Here is a 23280-nt window from a genome sequence, read left to right on the forward strand (position 1 = left end):
AGTGAAAGCAGCTCTTTGAGTGCTGGGATACTTTCTCTTAAAGACTTCCCGAAATCAACTCTCTCCTCCTTTACTTGGTTGTACTATGCTGGGAGCTGTAATTTGGCAGTCAATTTGTCTTCTCTCTTAAAAAACACCCATAAAAGTATGTTTACTTTTGTGGTATGTTTGATAAATGCAGCAAGCACACCATTCTTCCTCTTTGAAAGTACTGTGTTCTAACCACTGATGACAGTAGAAACTTTGAAGTTGACCTATTGGCTATCCCCTTTCTAACTGGTCCCTGTAAAACACGAGGAAATGATGTCACTGAGTTCTGGGAGCATAAACCATTTAGCATACAAAAAATTAAAGACTATAAGTGCTATTTCAAATTGTTCCTGATAAGAGCTATTTCAAAATATTTTTATAAAGTCCATTTACTTACATAGATACATTCATGTGGAGAAATTCATATAAATGTCTGTTCATATGTATATAAAATTAGTAGGAAGTGTGTTTCCTTGCAAAGAATACTTAGTTTATTCTTTAGAAATCACACACCAGTTTTGTAGTTGTAGATTTATAATTAAGATCTGTCTGAGAATACCAAGTTCAAAACCAATAATCATCCCTCCACAGAGTCTTTTCCTCTCAGGGACCTTCCTATCCCTACAGGGAGAAGGGATAGCTACCCCCTATCTCCCACTGGCCCTACAGCATAAACTTCCCACTGAAATAAATGTGTCAGAACTTAAAAGGTGGAGGGTCAGATCAAGAGCTCTCAGGATCATTTGGAATACTTCACTTGGAAGCTTTATGAAAGTCACAAAGATTACTCAAAAGAATATCCTCGCATAATTCTATGGAAAAAAAGGAATCACTGGTACAATCACTGGCACATCAGTAAAGATGTGCCAAGAGTGTGTAAAATGATCAGGTCCATTGACTCAAAAATTCCATGTGTGGAACTCAGCCCTTAAGGATGTGATATGAAATGGAAAGTTTTATGCATCAAATCAATCTTCATAGTGTAGTTATAATAGTGAAAAATCAGAAGAGAGAATCTAAGCAGAACGGTGTTTAAGAAGCCAGAGAGTACAGCAGGTAAGGCATCTATTTGCCTTGCAAATCTCTGATCCAGGTTCCATCCCTGGCACCACATAGGGTTACTTGAGCACCACCAGGAGTGATCCCTGAGCCTAGAACCAGAAGTAAACCCTAAGTACTGCCCAGTGTGTCACAAAAACAAACAAAAAAGAAAAAGCATTTATGTAAATCGCAGAATATTGCAGAGTTGTAAAAAAATCATAGAATATAAATAATATAAGAAACTATCCAACAATCCTTAAGCAAAGAACAAACTTAAAGAGACACACAGCTATTTCTTCAGAGGCAACACACTGAAAAAAATCGCTGAAACATTAGCTTGTGTGTGTGTGTGAGAGAGAGAGTTAATTATATATGATGTTCCTTCTTCCATTCTTTTTTCTTCCTGCTTTGTATTTTTAAAAAATTAGAGCATGTTCTAATTTATAATGGGAAAAGTAATGAACTTAAAATTTGTAGCACTGTAGCACTGTTGTCCCATTGTTCATCAATTTGCTCGAGTGGGCACCAGTAACATCTCCATTGTGAGATTTGTTGTTACTGTTTTTGGCATATCGAATATGCCACTAGTAGCTTGCCAGGCTCTGCCATGTGGGCGGGATACTCTCGGTAGCTTGCTGGGCTCTCCAAGAGGGACGGAGGAATTGAACTCAGGTCAGTAGCATGCAAGACAAACTCCCTACCCGCTGTGCTATCCAAAAACTAAAATACTACAAAAAGACACAAACCTCAGCATTGATTTTTCAATTCATTTTAAGAATCAAGACAGACATAGGTGTCAATAACATCTAGGTAGGAGTTATTTCTTATATATCTTAAAATATAAATATTAGTAATAGAGTTGTCCTTACTATGCACCTCAGAGTTTAAACCTGAAAGTGAGTGTGTGGGTGGCTGAAGTGAAGTGAACGGGAAAACCAGATGAAAGTTGCTTCATATAGATTCTGGTCAATCCCTACTAGCATTAATCAGACAAACATTGGTTTTAAAAGATATTTCTGCTCCAAGTTTGATCTATTTTATTACAATAAAATGCAGTGTCCAAGCAGATTTTCTGTGGTCTGAGTTCAAACACTAAAACTACAAACAACGTGGAAATGATAATGATGAATCACAGACATTTTAGCACTACGAGGAACCCCCTTCCAGTTCTACAGACGAGGAAGAAAATGAAATGCTTGTCTGAGGTGACAGAGATGGTGTGGGACCAGGCCAGAAGCCCAGTCTCCCAGGCCTGCTCGGTGTGAGCTGAAAGGGGTCGCCGTTGCTTAGAGTGGGATTCGGGCATCCCACCAGCTAACTCCCAGCCTGGGAGTCTGCAGATTACCTTTCTCTGGCTTCCTGTCTCCCACTCAGCACTAATCGCTCATTAGTTCAAAAGGAAGAAAAGATCCCGCTTATTCAGGGCTGACTATGTGCTGAGTACTTTGTACACACTGTGCAATTGCATTTTTCTGCCGTTACTTTTTTTAAAAAAGAAAATTAATAATTTCAGTTAAAAACTGGAATAAGCTGAGGTCCTGAGAGTTTTAGCTGATCAAGCTTTGACCTGGGCTACCTTTTGTTTCTCCCACTCTTAAGCAGTTTAGACACAAAACATGGCATCTTTGTCAGAAAGCTCATTAGAAGTAGAACCAATGGGGTGGCGGGGGGGGGGGGAGAGGAAAAGATGGTTTATTATAAGAATTTGGTCCAAGTGAATCTCCAAAATTTGTGGTCATCCCAAAAAGAGATCTAGGAGAGTCCAAGGCACAGTTGTAACCATAGTATGAGGAAAACCAAGGGTGTAAGTCCCTCTCTGAAAGTCATTAGGCTCAAGGCACAGGACCGCCAATATTTCATTTTAATAGGTGTTCAGGTCAAGGAATGCCATCTTAATCTTAGTCTCTATCTTCTAGTCAGGCATTCAACTGATTGGATAAGGCCCACTTGCACTGTGGAGAGCAATCAACTTTTGTTAGGCTACCAATTCAAATGTTAAATTTCATTAAAAAACGTCCTCACAGATACATCCAAAAAATGTTTGAGCAACTGTCTGAGCATCCCATGGGCCATCCAAGTTGACACAAAATTAAACACCAATATGCTATTCTACAATATATTTAGACTAAGGGAGGCCAATAAAGCGCAAGTAGTGTGAATTTGCAGAGACTCATTCCTAGGTTCACACAAATACCCTTAGCACCTTACTAGCCTCACCTTGGTCCTGACCCGTGTCTCACTCAAAGGAAAGCCCAGAGTCAGGGATACAACTTCCTTCCCTCCTAAGAGGCAGTTTAACCTTTGACACTAAGAGTGAAGACTTCTTAAATATGAAGTGTTTTATACTGGAGGAAAGACTTTCAATAATCACAGAAGTACTATTTCTAAAGAAGTTTTAGGTTTAGAGAGTTTCTCAAGAAACTGATGGCAAAAAAAAGTCTGAATACCAAGCATGAAAACAGATGAAGGATAATTATCTCTAATTACTAACTTCTAATTACTTACTATGAAATGGAAATTCACTTATGTTTTCCACTGAAACATTTCCTTATAATTAAAATAGTATTTATTTAATGGCTCCTTATTTATTTTTATTGAATGTGAAAGCATTTCCATAAAACCACAGGCATATGAATTCTTGTGCATTATAGAAAAAATATGACTATTAAAGATTAAGATTGAAATGTTTTACTTTGTGCTAGAAGCTAACATTGGAAAATGTCAGTTTGTCCTTATCTATAATTCCATTGATAAGTGATTCTTTAGTTACTGAGAGGACACAATATAGAAAGTTGTTATAGCTTTTAATTAAGTAATGCAACAACTTTTTGCTTGCTCTCTCCTGACCTGGATTTGATCTCTAGCACCTCACATGGTCTCTAGCACCCTACTGAACCCACCAGGAGTGATTCCTGAGTCAAAGCCAGGAGTAAGTCCTGAGCACCACTAGTGTGGCCCCAAAACAAAACAAAGCAAAAAAGATTTTAAAAAAATGTAATAGTACAGTGATGCACGTAGAATTTTCTTCTACCCTCTTCCTTTCCCTTTGTTGTAATGTCCAGGGTGTGTGCCTGTGGTTTCGGTGCTTGCACATATGTGACTGTAGTGGCCTAGAAACTGCAAACTGGCTGTGGCACCAGGGACCAGAATGGAAGTGCTGGGATTGTGCTCATTCATACTGGCCAGGGATCAAACCTGCAGTTTCAGAGGTGCAAATAATGCCCCCTGGTAATGAATCCTATCCCGGGGTCACATTTCCCTTTTCCCAACCCCACCCCAGATTTTACTTCCTCTGTTTTTTTCTCTTCATCTTCAGTATATTACAGATTTACCGAACAGAATACAAACTCAGAGTTGTGGATGAAAACCTAGCCAAGAATTCTTTCCTCTTCAGAACATAAAAAGCATTGTACCTGCAAGTTCAATTTGTCACAATTTTATACTTGTCATAAGTATTTAGGAGTTAAGTTTGAAGAAATGCAGAATTGCTTAGGTGAGGCAGATGGAGAAGTAGATGCTCGAAGTGGATGGGTAAGTGATGTGAGTAGTTTCCAGGCACTTGTGAACTGACTGCAGTCAACCTAAGGGAAGACCTTTGCCCTTTGAGTCCAGAGGTCAGGGAGAAGAGCAAGACCAGGAATGAGAGCTATGACTCTGCAGAACCGCAACTGGAATGTGGGATTCAACTCTAGTACTTGGAATCTGTGGTCGGTTTCCCTTGGCATTCGTGGGACTCCAGAAGCTGCTGCTAAAAACTAGTGCATGCAGTTACCCAGAGAAGAAGGGGACAGAATGTAAGACTGTACATTTTGTCCTGAGAGCCTCTGAAGTCTGGCCACCAATGAAATTTGAAGCTAAAATGCAGCCTCCTCACTTAGGGTTCCTCTGTAGCAGACATCTGCCTCCAGGATCCACGTAGAGGAGCCTGAGGACTATAGAAAGATCTTCTCTCTCCTTGAAAAGATATAGGAGCAAACTGAGGTTAGAGAGATAGTACAGTGGGTAAGGTGCTTGCCTTGCACACAGCTGACACAGGTTCTAGCTCTGGCATCACATACAGTGCCCCAAGTTCCACTAGGAGTGACTCATGAAACCAAAGAATCAGGAGTAAGCTCTGAGCATAAGTGGATGTAGCCCAAAAACAGTGAAGAAAGAAAAAGACAGGAAAGAAGGAAAGGAAGGAGGGAGGGAGGGAAGGAGGGAAAAAGGAAGGAAAGAAGGAAGGAAGGAAGGAAGGAAGGAAGGAAGGAAGGAAGGAAGGAAGGAAGGAAGGAAGGAAGGAAGGAAGGAAGGAAGGAAGGAAGGAAGGAAGGAAGGAAAAAGAAAGAAGAAAAAAAGGAAAGGAAAAAGAAGGGGCTGGAGCAATAGCACAGCGGGATAGGGTGTTTGCTTTGCATGCAACTGACCCGGGTTTGATTTCCAGCATCCCGTATGGTCCCCCGAGTACCACCAGGAGTAATTCCTGAGTGCATGAGCCAGGAGTAACCCCTGTGCATCGCTGAGTGTGACCCAAAAAGGAAAAAAAAAGGAAAAGGAAGAGGAGTCAAAGTCAGTGAGTCCACAAACCCATCCCTCTGTCAGCAAAAAGGATGCAAGACAGTGTAAATGCAACTTCAGGCTTTAAAAGCAAGGCATTTTAAATACTAATACTGCCTAATACTAAGTTCATTGACTGATAAAGTTCCTGGGATACTCAGATTATACCAGGAATGCAGTTTGGGGCCCATTATTTGAAGAATACAATAAAAAAAATTAAAGAAGGAACAACCTTAGTCAGTTCCCTTTCACCAAATATGCTTAATTAGAGTCAAGAGACTACAATTCCTACAGACTTCAGAGAAAGGTTGAGTTACATGAGATGGATGAGCTCTCAGTTCTCCTAATTCTGCTAGTTTGTGTCTGCTAAAGAAGCAGCCAGAAAGGGTAAAACAAACTCGGATGAACATGAACAGAGAACTCAGAACTTGACTTCTCTCTGAAACCCAGCAATGATTTACAAAAAGAAATATGCCACTGTTGAATAATGAAATCATTCATAGTTTTTAGTTATTTTGAATTTGTTCTCAATGTACAATGAGTTTTATTGCTCTGGTGGCATTGACTTTGAGAATGTTCACCTTCTAATTTATTGATTACATAGTCTATTGAAATGAGCCTCACTTGGACTAGAATACCCCACAAATCGGTAGCTGTTCCATAAAAAGAACTACCATAGCATACAAATGAATAAGGTAGAAAATGCACAAAGAAGTAGTTCTTTTAAAAAAAAAGATATTTATTGCTTTTATAAATGTTATTTTTTTGAAGTTTAAGTAATGTGGTAACAGTAGTGTTAATTTTCATGGTCTAAATGAACAAAGTTATTGTACTTTTACCAGCATCAAAGTGCCCAGGACACCCCCTGCCCCACCCCCGCTGTGCCTTATCACTATATCACTGTCACTGTATCACTGTCATCCCGTTGTTCATCGATTTACTCGAATGGGTACCAGTAACGTCTCCATTCATCCCAGCCCTGAGATTTTAGCAGCCTCTCCTTACTCTGTGCTTCATATCACTCCTAAAAAGTAACTTTCACATTGCCATCTGCTGACTACTGCTTAAAGTGACAGCAATGCGAGTACAGTATCAAATCTAAATCAAATTTCAATGAAAAATAGGAATATTGATTATTCCTTGCTAATTATTACTTGCTAACGGGCTCCTAGTTCTCAATCAGGCACCCCATTGTCCACCTTCCATATGCCATCAAAGTTACCCTTTTGGTACATGTGACTTTATAATTCATTTTATTATCAGAAACTTTCAACAGTTCCCAAAACAGTTGTTTTCCATAAGACAAGTCAATTATGGTATAGAAAAGTCACCATCATCTTTAATGTTTTACTGAACCCCAGATAAGTGGGCTTTTTCTCCTTTTTCTCCCAGATAAGGAATTCCTAAAAGGGAGTTGGATTAAGACCAGAACCTAAGATATTGTTCAGTGTTTTTTGAATTGTTATTTTTTTAGAAGAAGTTCTTCCAGAAGCTACCAGAAAAAAAAATTTAGGAAGAAAGGACACTTGATCCAATTCTGTTTATCCATACTCAGAGTTGCTTGGATGACCTCTGACTATATATAAAAGAATGAAGAGTCTTTTCTGTGAGTTCTAGTATTTCTCCACCTGACCTTTACCAATTAATTGGCTGGCTTCTTTCCATCCCTTTCCCCCAGTTGCAAGCAGTTGATGAACAGAATAAAGTCCATACTCCCTCAAGCTTACCTTGTACAAGAGAGTCAAATAGTAAAAATATAACAAGTATTATCATTATTCTAAGTGTCATGAAGAAATATATAGTGGAGAAGACTCAAAGTAACCAGAGGTGGTTTTATAGAAGGAAATCAGGCAAAGCCTCTCAGAGAAATGACTTTTGTCCAGAGATAGAGAAAAGCCAGAAAAGTGGCAGGGGTACATTCCAGCGGAGGGAAGTTCAGGTGGGAAGAAGGGTGAGCTGGAGGGTGAGAAAAAGAAAGGCTGATGAACAGGACTGCTGCCAAGTTAGCAACGCAGAAAGTGGAGAAGATGAGGTGCCCTTATTCCAAGCATTTATACTTTCAGATTTTCATCTTCTTAATGTTTCCCCAATCCATTGTTGCCCTCCTCTTCATTCCTAGCTGTCTTTCATCATCTCTGATTTCTTTCCTGGCTGTCCTAGTCAATACTGCACAAAGGATAAAGTACATATATGTCTGACTCTGTCGTCTTTGCTTTATACTTTTTTATGAACTTTCTCAATGCTGCCTTTGGAGTATGTCCAAGATCTTAACACAGTTAACAAATCATCTAGGACCTACAACCTACTACTCTTAGCTTCTTATCATGCATGCACACTCCAGCCACAATAAAGCACTTATCCTCTAGGCAATGTATATCTGGTATTTAAGCCTTGCTTCAGAGCATGTCCTCTTCCTCTTTCCATGTTTTTTGCTTGTCAATGTCAATAGTCATTCTGTTTCTGTTCTGGAGTTACTTCTCCTCTGTGCTTTCATTTTAACCTGGGGTGTCTTCTGTACTTCTACGAAGTCATTTGCAAGAAATCATAGATACACACACACACATACATATATAATAACCTCAAATTATGTCGGGGTCAATGATTTGACTCAGTTATATTCTGCCTCCAGGATATGATCTGAGATTGAACCAAGAACAGCTAAGCAAGAATGCAATCATCTCCCTTCTCATTGACCAGCTAAATGCTCACTCTCTAATCTGTCCCTGTGTCCCAGGTTTATAACACATGTAGCTGTCCTGTGAGGCTTAGATTTAGGTGTATGAGTTTCAAAAGATGCCCAGTTATTTACAAGATTCTTTGATTACATTCATTCACAAATCTAAAAAGATGAAATGATTGGCTCAAAAGAGTAACTAACCATACATCTATCTGCTCAAAATAAGGAAGAACAAAAATTATGCTATAACTTTAAGATTTTAACTAATATTAAGTTTGGTTTTTTTTTATTGTTTGCTTAGTTGGTTTTGGTTTGGGGGCCATACCCGGTGGTGCTCAGTGCTCATTCCTGACTCTAAGCTCAGGGGTCATTTGTGGCAGGCTTAGAGGATCATATGAGGTTCTGGGCATCAAATCCGGGTCTGCCACATGTAAGACAAGCACCCTACCCACTATACTATAGCTCTGGCCCATTAACTAATATTAAGTTTTAAGAGAAAACTAAATGAAACAAGCTTATTTTAAACAAATCACTTTCTAATAGTCAACTTTGTATTTAAACAGAAAGACCCTCCATACCATTTTTGTACATTTCTTGATATAAAAAAGGCAACATGGGAGTTGAGAATAGATATAGTCAATGCTTTTTTCCTATTAACATTATTTTATTTATTTGAGCTGCATTCACACTAAGTTCAAAGTTCTCTATTATATTAGAAAATCAAATAGACTTTTTTTTTATCTCTATGCACTCATAAAATGCAATTTTATGGAGGGCATACCTGTTACTGCTCAGGGTCTACTTCTAGCTTGGTCCTCAGTGGTTGCTCTTGGCTGTGCCATGTGGTGCCAGGAATCAAGCCTGGAGCCTCTACATACAAGCATGTGTCATGTGCCTTTGAGCTATCTCTTCAGCCTCCCCTCAAAATTTTAGGACTCCAGACCCTAACAAGAAGTTAAACCTGAAACTTAAATTGTCACACAGCATTTCAAAATGTAGTAAGAATCAAAAGTGAAATATTGGTTGTGGGGAGACCACTGTCCATCCAACTATATAGCAAAGATTTACTGAGTCCATCCCTGGGGCAAACCTACAGATCTTGAGTCCAGTCTCTCCACAATAGAGGAGAAAGAAAACTCCCTGAATAGTTTCCATTTTCTTTTTTTCTTTCCTAGAATCCTTGTCCATTACTTGACCTTGACAAATCCTTCTTCATTTGACCTTGACATCCACTTCACTGAATATCCATTACTCTCTCACTGATCACTTTCAAAGGACCCTTCCCTTTCCCATGGATCCTGCACCTGAATCACCGCCCCCCCACCCCACCCCCGACCCCACGGTGCTCTCCACTTGGAAAGAAGTTTCGCAGGTCTGAAGCTTATGCACCTTTCAAAGCAAATCAGTCACCACCAGCTCTCAGAGATCCCAGAAATCCTGGGCAGAGAAACATTCCCTTCCTCCTTTTGGATGCTCCCAGCCAATCTTGTACCTTCTAACCTCATCAGTCAGTGTAATGAATATTTGTGTCCTAGAGTATGAGTTGCTTGAGGGCAAGAACTTCTCTCCCTTCTTCTTTGAATTCACCATTACTAATTCAGGGTCTCGTTAAAAGACTGAGTGATTAAAAATCAGCCTGGGAGAACAATTCCTCACTTGCTTAAGGTGAAAGAGGAAAGAAATCAGGCTTGGCAAAGGAAGCAAGTCAGCTAAATTACTGTAGCAAAAGAAGCAGTAACCAAAGAGATGTGAGCTGCAGGATGAAGGTTATTTCCCCTAAACTCTTAATCCCCCAAATGTTTCCCTCACGGCATTGATTCCCTCATCAGGGACATTTAAATTAACTGAGCTTAATCCCAAACAAAATGCTTTCCTGAGTATCATTCCTTTCTGCTTCACCACAACAACCTAAAAGATTTTTATTTGTGTGAGCAGTTTAAAAGTCAGGAATAAACACAGGAGAGGGTATCGGTGAAGGATCTGTTTACGCGCCTTTACACCACCGCACAGAGAAGACAGAGTCGAGTTTACATTTATGCCATGTACATCGCTAGAGAACCAGATGTGGCTTACAAGGTACCTTGTAACTCATCTCCTCCAACCAATAAAGCCTTTTTTTCTGGCCAAAGTTGGAGAAACTTACTGCTGTTTTCTATCAGCAGATCCAACAGATGGTTGGCACATGCCGGCCTCGCTAAATGAAATGGCTCTCTGCAGAATGACTCTTTGATCCGCAGTGGCATGCCCACAACACCACAATGCAAAATACCACAGCCTACTAGAATCTAAACATTAAAGGTTTAAAGCTGTGCTTTTGATATGAGTACCTTCTTTTAAAAATCATGGCCACAGTATGTAAACATAATCACATTCCCACTTTGAAACCAGGGAACAGGGGTCAGAAAATAAGGCATTTCCTCCATTTGGTGACATAAAATTACCGCAAAGGTATGACAGCAAACCCCAGGAGTTGGAAGGTATGCAACCACTTGGGTTGTAACTTTACCAAAACAATCATAACTCCATTAGGAAAAAATGTGGACAGTTAACATTAAGGGATTTAAATAATAACAATAAGTGTTACCATAACTTTAGAATTGGAAGGAGGTGTTTCAGTGTATTTGGCAGTTCCTTTGAAGAGACAGAGGAAACACTTGAATTAAAATTCACCCTCTGTTTAAAATTCACCCTCTGTTATTTTTCTTCGATTTGTGTAAAGGAGAGAAGGAAGGAAAAAAACACATTTTAATACAGATCTAAGTTCAAAGGTACCAAGAGAGAAATTTAAGACCACAAACCACAGCCTATCTAATGTCACTAATGTTATATCGTATCAAACACTACATTGAAAAAAATAAGCTATCTGGAGCTTTAGGAGCATTCTGATGACAGAATTGGATTATCCAGTTAATATTACAGAAATATATCAGTAGAATTATTGTACTTTTTAAAGAATTAGCAAAATGTGAGTCAGCTCAAGAAAACAACTTGTTTCATATTTCCCTTATTTTTTTAGTACGTACTTTTCTCATATTAAGGTTGAATTTGAGTGCCACAATTAGAATTTTTCACAAAAACACCACATTTTCCTTTCATACTGCCAACTCCAGATCCCCAGAACTGCATTTGCTCCCCTGAATACTACCAGGGTCACTCCTGAGCAGAGTCAGGAATAGCCCGCTGCCTGGTGTGCCCCACCACCACCATGAGAAACAACTAACCAACCAACCAACCAACAAAAGATGTGATGAGGATGCTCCAGCAGCCCATTTGCACCGTGAGGACCAGCAAAGTTTCCTTCCTTCCTCCCTCCTTCCTTCCCTCCTTCCCTCCCTTTTTCCCTTCCTTCCTTCCTCCCTTCCTCCCTCCCTTCCTTCCTTCCTTCCTTCCTTCCTTCCTTCCTTCCTTCCTTCCTCTCTCCCTCCCTCCCTCCCTTCCTTCCTTCCTCCCTCCCTCCCTCCCTCCCTTCCTTCCTTCCTCCTTTCCTTCCTCCCTCCCTCCTTCCCGTCCTTCCTTCCTTCCTTCCTTCCTTCCTTCCTTCCTTCCTTCTTCTCTTCCTTTCTTCCTTCCTCCTTTCCTCCCTCCCTCCTTCCCTCCCTCCCTTCCTTCCTTCCTTCCTTCCTTCCTTCCTTCCTTCCTTCCTTCCTTCTTCCCTTCCTTCCTTCCTTCCTTCCTTCCTTCCTTCCTTCTTCCCTTCCTTCCTTCTTCCCTCCCTCCCTTCCTTCCTTCCTTCCTTCCTTCCTTCCTTCCTTCCTTCCTTCCTTCCTTCCTTCCTTCCTTCCTTCCTTCCTTCCTTTATTCCTGCCTGCCTTCCTTCCTTCCTTCCTTCCTTCCTTCCTTTCTTCCTTCCTTCCTTCCTTCCTTCCTTCCTTCCTTCCTTCCTTCCTTCCTCTCTTCTTTCCTTCCTCCTTTCCTTACTTTTCTTTCTCTATTTCTCTCTTTCTTCCTTCTTTTTCTTTCATGTTCAAGGGGTAGCTTCTGAACATGCTTGGGGGGCCATGGGGTGTCAACGATCAAACCTAGACCCCCTGCATGTAGGACTGAGCTATCCCGCTGATCTCTTAAGAGTTCTATTTGAATTTGTATTATTATTTTTATTAGAGTCACTTCTGGGAGTTTTCAAAACCCAAGACTCTCTCAGTAGGAAGGGTTATAACTTATTTGTAATTAATCTTATGTATTAGAAAAGATTTCACTTGATACAATATATACTCAGTGTATCTAGTATTTCTACTTTCAGTTGTTATATAAAACAAAGGAGTAAGTTTCTGTAGATTAACCCAATAAAGTTAATTCTTCCACAATATCTACATGACTACACACATCCCCAGGGCATCAAACAAAATTCTCCCCTCCCTTGCCAGCATTTACAATGATACCTTAATGCTTTATTTTTAAGCATCTTGAAATTTTGAAAAATGAAGCTATACTAGTAACCTCCGGCAGTTAATTGTTGATTAGCTTATTGTTGATTTACTGTGGCACTGTAGCACTGTCGTCCAGTTATTCATCGATTTGCTCGAGTGGGCACTGGTAACATATCCATTGTGACACTTGTTGTTACTATTTTTGGCATATTGAATATGCTACAGGTAGCTTGCCAGACTCTGCCGTGCAGGTGAGATACTCTTGGTAGCTTGCGATTTCGTGAAATTTCAGATTAGCTCTATTCATCTATATGTGTGTCACCACTTCCACAATTGAGAGAGAGAGAAAGAGAGAGAGAGAAATGTTTCCCATATGTGTGATTAAAAAAATAGTGAGAGAGCAACAAATGGTCAGAGACATTGGAACTGGAGATTTTTGTCTAGAAAACTGAGTTTACAGTTGAGGGTGTGACTGACAGGGGCTCTTGGGCCGCTGGTAGAGGGCAGCAGGCTCTCAAGTGATGGTATTGGAACAATGTATGTATGAGAAGTATGATTCACAGTATTGTAAAGCCCAGTAGTTCAATAAAAAGGATTTTAACAAAAAGGACTATTTATTGAATTTTAATATGTCAGAAGAAACTGACAAGAATTTTATCCTGCATGCAAGATTAAAACCTTCTTTAAGATCTAGACCTGTTGACTTTAGGGGAGAGACTCTCCAAACAATAATAGTGAGTTTTGTTGAAATATTGTATGCAATCAAAGTGAAAGTAAAGTGAAATTTATTAGTTACACAAGCGGGGGGGTTAAGGTTGGGGGCCTAGGGGCGTGGGGGGGTTAGGGGTGTGGGGGTGCGGGGTGGAGCTATACTGGGATTCTTGGTGGTGGAATATGTGCACTGGTGAAGGGATGGTATTCGAGCATTGTATAACTGAGATTTAAACCTGAAAACTTTGTAACTTTCCACATGGTGACTCAATAAAAAAATTTTTAAAAAAATAAATAAAATAAATAAATAAACTTACATAATTAAAAAAAAAGATCTAGACCTGTTGCTGCAGATGTTTAGGTTTGCTTAGTGCTCCCAGTTGATGGGTTTAAGTTAATATTGACCAACTGTCTTCATCTAGAGATGGTCTATTCTATAAACACCAACTTCTCACCAATACTTGCCAACCATTCAATAAATCCGGGCATTTGGTCACAAAAAGGAAAAGTAGGACAGATGGCTCAGCATAAATCCATCAATGCTAAAGAAAAAAGGCCAACATAAAATGTGATGTGTTACTAACTAGGTACTAAATCCTTGGTGTCTGTATGCAGGTAACACAATAAGATATTTTAGTTTGTAATATCAAGGCTGTATGCTCTTTATAAAGATCTATTTATAGGATTTATATGATTTCTTGGCCTTTTAATTGGTTCATTGAAAATCAGCTGTTGTGTCCTAATATTATAATTACAATACAGATTTGTCCAACAGAACTTCTCATTAAAGTTTTATTTGAAAGTCATTAGGTATAGCTGGGATATTTTCCAAATAAAATGTTTAATTAGTTCCTAATTTAGAAAACAAAAATAGTTACTCTTAGGCTTTAACTATCTCAAATTTAAGGAAATTTTTGAATAGGGAATGTCTCATTGAAAAATATTTTCTATTAAAAAGTTATTAAGGGGCTGGAGCAATAGCACAGCAGCTAGAGCATTTGCCTTTCACACAGATGACCTGGGTTCGATTCCCAGCATCCCATTTGGTCCCCCGAGCACCACCAGGAGTAATTCCTGAGTGCATGAGCCAGGAGTAACCTCTGTGCACCGCTGGGTGTGGCCCAAAAAGAAAAAAAAATAATAAGACAGACTATTTCCCTTAATTACTAAAAGTACTTATAGCATATGCCTCTTTAATTCTTTTGTGTGATACACTTGAGAATGGACATGTTAGAAAATGAAGATTTTAATGGGAAGCAAAGTGTGGAGACAGGATTTTCCATGCAAAAAAACTGGGTTTTAAGCGAAAGGAAGAAGTCAGGTAATCTGTTTTAAGTTAGTAAAGCCCTATCTGTGGAATTTTGAGGATCTCAAAAGAAACTGACAAGTGAGAATCAGATAAACAACATGAATTCTTTGGACTTCAGTATTACAATAGTTCATGAAAACCATTTGTTTATCATCTTGTTGAGTGATGTGTACTATGAAAACAATATTTCATAATAAATGCCAGCACTTTATAATATAGAACATCATACAAACTTTTATGTACACTTAATGTGACATCATGTAAAAATACAAATCAATATATACTGTGGAAAAATAAAAACAGGTATATGCAGGTGTAACTAATGTTACCCTTGAAGGAGGCATTTTCCTTTATATCTGCATACATACTTCATAATGGTATCAAACAGAATATATTGCTCTGAAATACTGACTTGTCATGAGCATCTTTCCATGACAACTATGTGTGCACGTGATCTGTTTTATTATATATACATGCATATATATGTATGTATATATATATAGAGAGAGAGAGAGAGAGAAGAGGTCTCCCAAACAGTGCTCAAAAGACCAGGGTCCCACCAGGGATTCTCCAACAACCTACAGGAGTACAACACAAGGGTCCAAGGATGTGAGACTGCCCCACCCTTCCGTGCTGGGGAAACCCAGGATGCCCCAGTGAGACTGGGGCCCTCCGGAGCTGCAATGGGTGATTGGGATGGCAGAGTGCCAGGAACTCAACCCCAGCCAGGAGCATGTGCTCTAATAGCTATGATTTTTTGGCTCCTACAGATTTTTCTTTATTTCTTTTCTCCTTCTTTACCCCACCCCCGGTATTTGTAGTCAAACCCAGCATCTCCCACAAGCAAGGCACACATAGTCTCATCCGGTGTCTTTTATTTTCTTTTGTTACTGCAGTTACATGTGGAGGCAAACAAGGGCTTATGATTCCCAAGAATATCTTGGGTTGACTACACTAATCATTTTTTGGATAAAGAGAACATAACGCCCTCTAGAAGGTCCTCAGTTTACAGTTATTTCATCTTTTCCTACATATTGTGAAATGCTTAAATATTTTTTCATTAATCAACTCTATGCCCTATTTGTGTTGAAATGTCAATGTTTGATATTCTTTTGATGAACTACTAGATAATGGAAAATCTTCATTTTCCATGTAGATGCTCTGATGTGGTTTGGCTTTACCCAGAAATGTTTTTCAAAATATCTAATTGGTATTGAAGTTATTATTTTTCCTATCTCCAAAATGCCCATGCATTTCAAAATTTTGTAGTGTTGGATTGGTCAAATTTAAATATCTTAAAATAAAACTTGCTGTTTGCATTATGTAGATCCTACCCACTTTGCCATCCTGCCTTCTAAGAAAACAGACACCAATTTTTATAGTTACCTGTGGTGACCTATCCAAAGTAGATTCAGAGATTAAGATAACTGAGTTGCTAACATTGTTGGTACAATAAAATAATTTACATAGCTAACACCTAAAAGGAGAAAAAAAATTCTACAAGTTTCATGCTATTTCTACAATGTTCTCTGATCCCCAACCAGAAATATTCTGGATATTGTGATAGCTCAATCCACTTAGTAATCAACAGTAGACCAATGTTTCCAACATACACTTTTCATTTCCCCAAACTTATTTGTTTTACAACCCTGTTTTTAGGCAGATAAACTCACATTCAACACCACCTGCCCTCCAGAATCTACTTTTTTTCCATGAACAAATACAAAACATGCCCCCTAAATTGCATTCTAGGCAGCTGTGACCCACAGAGGGCGGTATTACCCACTTTGGGAAACACTGCTTAGGAGAAGGAGCAAGTTCTCCTTAGCAATAGGAGACAACGTGAAATTTAAGTCTATGCCTCAAGACCCAGTGTTAAAAAAAAATAGACCTTGTAAAAAATTAAAATAATAGACAAATAAAGTTAATAAGTAAATTGACATTTTCTGCAACACCAACAGTAACAAATCATTTTGATAAAGGAGGACAAATCAATCTTTTAATGATTCTTATGAATTCCTAAATTTTGAGGTAAATGAAATATTCTGGAGCCAGAGAGAGAGCACAAATGACACATATCTAGCATGCTCAAGGCCCCGGGTTCAATCCCTAGCACTGCATGACAACCTGAGCATCTGCTTCCCAGCTGCAGCAGTGGCAGCTCCTAAGCACCTGTCCTGTGGCAGGACAAACTCTGTAGGAAGGGGCCCAGAGCCCCTCAGCCTACCAAGGGGGGCCCTATAGGGAAAAATGTTTTTTTAAAAACAGCCCTCATCCCAATCGTGACTGACAGGTGGTCAAGTGAATAGATTCAGGCAAAAAAAAAAAAAAGGAGATCATGAAAGACCACTCACCGATTTATTACTGGTTTCATAATATTCTAAAATTAATTGCCCATTAAACATCTATAAAGAGCTGGAGAGATAGACCAAGAGGGAAGACACTTGCCTTGCATCAGCTGCCATCCTGGTTTGAATTCCTAGCTCAGCATCCAGTCCTCTGAGCACAGGGTTCACTCCTAAGCACAGGCCCAGGAATAGCCCCTGAGCACAGGCGAGTGTGGCCTAAAGCCCTTCCCCTCAGTTCTATTTCTAGGGAATTATAGGAGAAAAAGGAATAATCTTCGTATAGAAAAACAGAACCCTCAGTGAGCGTATCTGCAAAATGGGGGGTTCTAAATAGAGAACCCTCTGGTCATGAACTTCCATGATTCTAAAAAAAAATCTAATTTGTATGATAATAAGAGGTGTTGAAGGGTCTGACTTAAACTACTTAGAAAGGAAAGGGAAAACAGTCCTGAGGGGTAAAATGACAGTTGGGGGTAGCCATGGCATAGTGTGTAAAAGGCAATTAGAGGGAACCAATGTGGTTTCTCATCTCAAAATAGTTCACTTTTCTTAAAGTGTTTTCTAGATCACATTTTCATGAAAATGGTCATTGAAGTAAGTTTATGGAAAAAATCAAAACATGTGATTTTTAATTATAATCACAATGACTGTCATAGTAGACACATTTGACCAACTAAGGGAGCAAAATAATGTGTTACTTACCATTTGTCCCCTAGAGAAATTTTCTAATTGCACAACAGAAATTAAACTCACACATCTTATTCTCCCTTTATTTCCCGAACTAGAGGCCATTTATGTAATATAAAAACTATAAAACACACAAAAGAAGCTGAAGTGCTGTAAGAGGAATAGTACTTGGTTAAAAAAATATACCTCACACTTTTCTTTTTCCATATGATAGTATTGAAAAGATAAACGTCAATATCCTGCAATATTTTACAAATGTTATGTGACATATTTAGTTCTGTGAATTCTACCAGAAATATATTATGCTTACTTTATCATTCCAGCAAACAACATTCAACATATCATTATTTTTAAATACACATGTCAAAAGTACTTAGATTTTTAGTATATACTCTGAAAAGGAAAGTTTTTGAAATCTGACATTAATTTTAATGTCAGTGGTCACCAAAAGAAGTGATGTTGGTATCTGAGTCTCCGGCACCTTGAGGACACTGGTTTTGGGACAGCATTCTAACAAACACTGCTCACATTTTCTTTGGAGATTCTTAAATTGACAAATAAATAAATAAATAAATGGGAGGTAATTCTTCATTTGCTCTGCAGCTCTGGTAAGAAATCACTCTTAAAAAACTTTTTATTCAGTTTAACAGTACTACTTCTGCAGAGTATTATTTCTACATAATATCATTTCTACCTACCACAGGGCAAAGGGTATGTATTCTTCTCAATGGGAAGGGTAGTTGTCTCCGCCTTTTCTGGTTAGAACTCACCTTTCCTGCCGCTTGCCAGGTAAAATTCATGGAATGAATATTGACAGGAATGGCTGGCATCCTCTGCTGTGCTTTTCTGAAGTCGTGAGTGAAAGGGGCCATTTTCCCCTCTGAAACAATCAGGATATCTTCTTCAAATCCTGGTTGGGGGGGGGGGGAAAGCCAACTATCAAACGAGGTGGGCTTGAACTCAAATCAGATGAATGCTGCAGATACGCATTGGTCATCTGCGTTCACAAAGCACCTGCTAGGGGACGAACCACGCAACGGAGATTAATTTCCCTCTCCAATGTGGCCAGCACGATGCCAAGAGGCGCGTGCTTCCGAGAAAAGGAACACACAAGGTTTGGACGAATACACACACATGCCCGGTCCCCCGGTCCCCCTGTAAATAACGCACGGTTGCTTGCTGCTAGTGGAAACCAGGAACAGCTTCATCAGAATACCTGATCCGTTTTGGTTTCTTAAGAGAAGTTTGTACGTTTTCAGATTAAATAATAATAACGATAATAACAACAACAATAATAATAACAACAACAATAATAATAATAAATAGCTCATCCATAACAAGCGGGGTGAGGGAAGCGCAATCTTGCTTGGAAATGAAGTTTTAAGCGCACACTAAAGGCATGCATCCCACTTTTAGTGAACTGGAGGAGAGCGCGAAGACGCAGGCGGGGGAAGGTGCTGAGCGCAGGACCCTACCTATAAGCACTCGCGCCTGGTGAGCATCGATCCACAGGTACAGGCTCTCCTCCGCCGGCGGCCCGACCTCCGCCCGCAACAGCAGCAGGCACTGGAGGATGCTCCAGAGCCCGAGCGCGGCCGCCGGGCCGACGCCGCTCCGGGCCATGCTGCTGCCCCCCGCTGCTCTCCCGCGCTCGGCGCTGCGGACGCTTCCTCCGGCCCTCCGCAGAGGGCAGCGGCTAAGCTGTCGGCGGGGTGCGCGGAGCTTCGGCCGGGGCTGGGTGCGGAGAGCAGACGAAGCAGAGCCGCCGCCCCGAGGAGCGAGCGCGGCGCGGGCCGGAGACGCGGCCGCAGAGGCGCGAGACTGGCAGAGCGGGGGGTGCCAGCGCGCCGCCGGGACCCACAGTCCGAGGGTTAAATACGGCGAGCGCGAGCGCGGGAAGGGCTGGCGGGGCGAGGTGCGAGCCAGGAGTGGCCAGGCGCGGCCGGCAGCCACTGGGGGGCGCGCGGGGGCGGGACCGCGCCGAGTCCCGGGGGCCGGGTGCGCCCGGTGGGAACGCGCGCTGGGCTGCGGCGCGGACCGTGGCTCCGAGGGCCTCTGGGGAGTCCCTACCTGCAGCCAGTGAGGGCATGGGCGGAAAGGACACAGCAAGGCTTGAGCGAGCGGTGGGAATAAAGAGATTGCACCCTCCTGTCCAGTCGGACGCTAACTCGAAGGCAATGTTCCCCCCATTTCCCCTGTTCTCCTGCATCCCATTGCAAACGCTGACTTCTCTGGGCCACGGCGCTGCGCCTCCCCGCGCCTCCCCGCGCCTTCCCGCGCCTTGCCAAGTTGACAGCCAACTCTCCTGATTCCAGGCACGGGCGAGGCTCAGACTTTAGTTCTGCGCTGGTCGGGCCTGGGTGCGGCCGAACCCCTTGCTAGCCCGCAGCACCTGACAAGTTCTCTGGATTCTGAATGTCGAACCTACCTGACCTGCCTTTGGGAACAGGGCGCCTCAAAGTGAAAATAACTATCTGTTGGTGTTTCAAGGGAATCTGGAGTAGTGCGGAGAGGTGGACGGGCTGTAGAGCGAGCCCACGGGCTGAGCGCATGCCTAGCATGCAGCAAGCTCGGCTTAGATCCCTGGCTCCCAGCGGTCCCCCAGCGGGATGCGGGGAACGACGCCCGAGTACAGAGCCAGGAACGGCCCGAGAACCACCGAGTATGTCCCCGGCAATAACACACAAAACGTTGGAGGCACTCCGTGGTACTGAAACAAGTCACAGGCATTTGAAATCAAGGCCCCGGCCTGGCCTGTGGGAAGCGCAGGGGGCGGACCCGGGTCGTGCACAGCCCAGCACGATCGGGGGACCCCTTGCAGAAATTGCTTCCGTCGCCCCCCTTGGATACGCAGAGAAAACGCAAGCAAAAGGTTAAAAAAATATATTAGTGGAAAGATTTCAAAGTCCAAATAAGGGGCTGTTTACTTGTCTTTGTTCTTTAGCTCCCAGATGCTGTGACAAACGCCCCAAGGATCCTGTGTCTGGAGCTGGGCGTGGTGTGTCACTCAGTCCTTTGTGGAACAGTGGACACCTCCAGCGGGAAAAACAAACAGAAACAACAGCAGAGAAGAAGTCGAACATGTGCATACATTAAGTTAACTAAATGTCAGGTCGTGAGAAGTTACTAAACAGAACGGAATGTGCATTTCCAGTTATGAAATATTTTCAGCTGTACAACTGTTGATCTTTAAAAGGAATTAGACAAGAAGTCTGTCTAATTATGGCTGGTTTGAATTTGCAGTGTCTTAATTTTAAAAGTACTTTTTATTTGAAGTGCTTACTTAATCCTTACAACTCTTTTAAGTTGGTACTATTATTATTCACATTTTACTATGGGAAACAAAGCTCTGGTTGCCTGTGGTTACTCTGCTGTAAGTGGCAGATTTGGGCTTAAATCTGGCATTCTGATTTCAAAGCCTGTTTTCTTAGCCATGATACTGCGTACTGCTAAGCAAACCATAATTCTCTTTCCAGCCCAAGCTTCACAACCATTCTTTAAAAAAATGTTTAACCTCTCTTCAGACAGTTCAGTAGTTTTTATTTTAGGGAAACTAGATTTAAATAATGTGTTCATATACGTAAGGCAGCCTTCAATGCATTAAACACTGCAACGCTAATTCTCTTCCAGTTAAAGATCATTATTAGATACTTAGACCAGTAGATACTTATCCCTGACTCCTGAAAGTTTGATTTTAATTGAAGGTTTCCCAGCTCAAAGCCTATGGCTCTTGGTGCAAGGATGCCCTCTACAGGTTGTCCTAATCAAGTACTAATTGACACAGAATGAAGAGAAAACCAGGGGCTAAACTCTTTCCTAATCTGGTTGCTCCTGAGTGGATTCTTTTGGAGCAGATAGATATATTTGGTCTTGAAATAATAGTAAAATATGTTGCTCTACAGAATTTCTTTTCCTTCCAGAGAAGTTGGCTTCTGTTCACTTCTCCCCAGCAGTGAACATAAAGAAATATATCTTATAGAGAGAAATGCTATCTTTCGAAATCTTGAATTTGAGCTATTTGGGTGTTCTAAAAGAAAGAGTGGAGAGTATTTTACACTGATGAGAGATGGGGGGTAGCTGAATTAAACTAGACTCTCCATCTTTTGATTCCTTTTGTTTTGTTTTGGGATTACACAAATTTGTACACGGGATTGCATTTGGCAGTGTTCAGGGTTTACTCCTGGCTCTGTGCTCAGGGATCACTCCTGGTGGCATTTGGGGAACTTTGTGACATGCCAGGAATTGAACCTGGATCAGTTGCATGCAGGGCAAGGGCCTTATTCACTGTACTATTTCTTCAGCACCTCTTTCATATTGTTAAGAAGAAAAAGTGGCTCCTCCCTACCCCCACCACACACACACACACACACACACACACACACACACACACCTTGTTTAAACACTGTGGTTTACAAAGAAAATTGATTTTCTTTTTTAGACAGGTAATACAGGTAATGTTTTTAGTTGTCTCTACCAAAAAATATAATATTTATTTTCACAGAATACAATTTGGAAATAAAATGCTAGTAGGTATTACAAGTCTGTTTTGTTTAGTTTGGAAAACCTACCATTTATTTTCTAGTCTATTATCCTTCCCTCCTTGTGAAAGTCATTCTCATAAGTTATATTCACAGGCTTGTGAGACTTGTTGTTACTGTTTTTGGCATATCAAATATGCTACAGGTAGCTTGCCAGGCTCTGCCATGCAGACGGGATACTCTCAGTAGCTTGCCGGGCTCTCCGAGAGGATGGAGGAATCGAACCAGGGTTGTCTGTGTGTTACTGGTGCCCACTCCAATAAATCGATGAACAACAGGACGACAGTGCTACAGTGCTATATTCACAGGCATTTTCATGGATTTGTTCATTGATTCATTCACTCATGCAATAAAAAATTACTAAATACCTATTTTGTGTAAGGCACTGTCCTAGAAACTATAAAAAAGACAAAGGTAGTAAAAAAAATTTCTTTAATGTAGAAAAATATCACAAAGCTACATAAAAGACAAAACGTGATCCCCAGTCATTGGATACTACAGTAGTATTTATAATGAATAAGGCAACACCCAAGTAACAATAATATAGGGCAGAATATTATGGAAATCGACAGAGTAAAACTCATCTGAGATCCTGAGAGTTTTTAGTTCATTCTCGAAAGAAAACATTGACTATTTATGATGTAGACATTGCACAGGCCCAAATAATAGAAAATCAAATTAAAAAGATAACCCCTTTCCCTTAAAGAACTCTGTTTTCAGGAAAATGGTAGCAGTGAACAAAGGGACAGAGGCAGTTGCGCAAAGGACTTGAGCACATGCATTGTATGCAGAAGCCTGTGCTCACATGGTCCCCAGAGCATCACCAGCAGAAACAGTCCCCACTCCCCTCATCTCCACCCCTGCCCTAGTACCATGTAGCCCCTGAGCACTGCTGGTGTGGCCCCAAATTAAAGAGAGGCAAGAGAGGGAAGAGGAGGAGAAGGAGGAGGAAGAGGAAGAGGAGGAGAGGAATAGAGAAATGAAATTTTGTGACAGGGACACTCACAATATATTTTATATTTTGAAACTCAGAAAA

The 23280-nt window shown here is 40.9% G+C and overlaps 1 protein-coding gene across 1 annotated transcript in view; it reads right to left on the bottom strand.

The window, feature by feature from the left end:
- The window catches only part of WIF1 (WNT inhibitory factor 1), a 76369-nt gene extending 56773 nt beyond the window's left edge, over positions 1-19596 (bottom strand). Inside the window, exons 1-2 of the mRNA XM_004602641.3 lie at positions 19182-19596; positions 18477-18616 (exon numbers count right to left, since the gene is read on the bottom strand). Of these exons, the coding sequence (XP_004602698.2) occupies positions 18477-18616; positions 19182-19329 (288 nt within the window). The 5' untranslated portion in view covers positions 19330-19596. The remainder of the gene's footprint in view (positions 1-18476; positions 18617-19181) is intronic.
- Between the last annotated feature and the right edge of the window lie 3684 nt (positions 19597-23280).

The sequence above is a fragment of the Sorex araneus genome, chromosome 10 (genome assembly GCF_027595985.1).
Source record: "Sorex araneus isolate mSorAra2 chromosome 10, mSorAra2.pri, whole genome shotgun sequence".
Taxonomy (NCBI): Eukaryota; Metazoa; Chordata; class Mammalia; order Eulipotyphla; family Soricidae; genus Sorex; species Sorex araneus.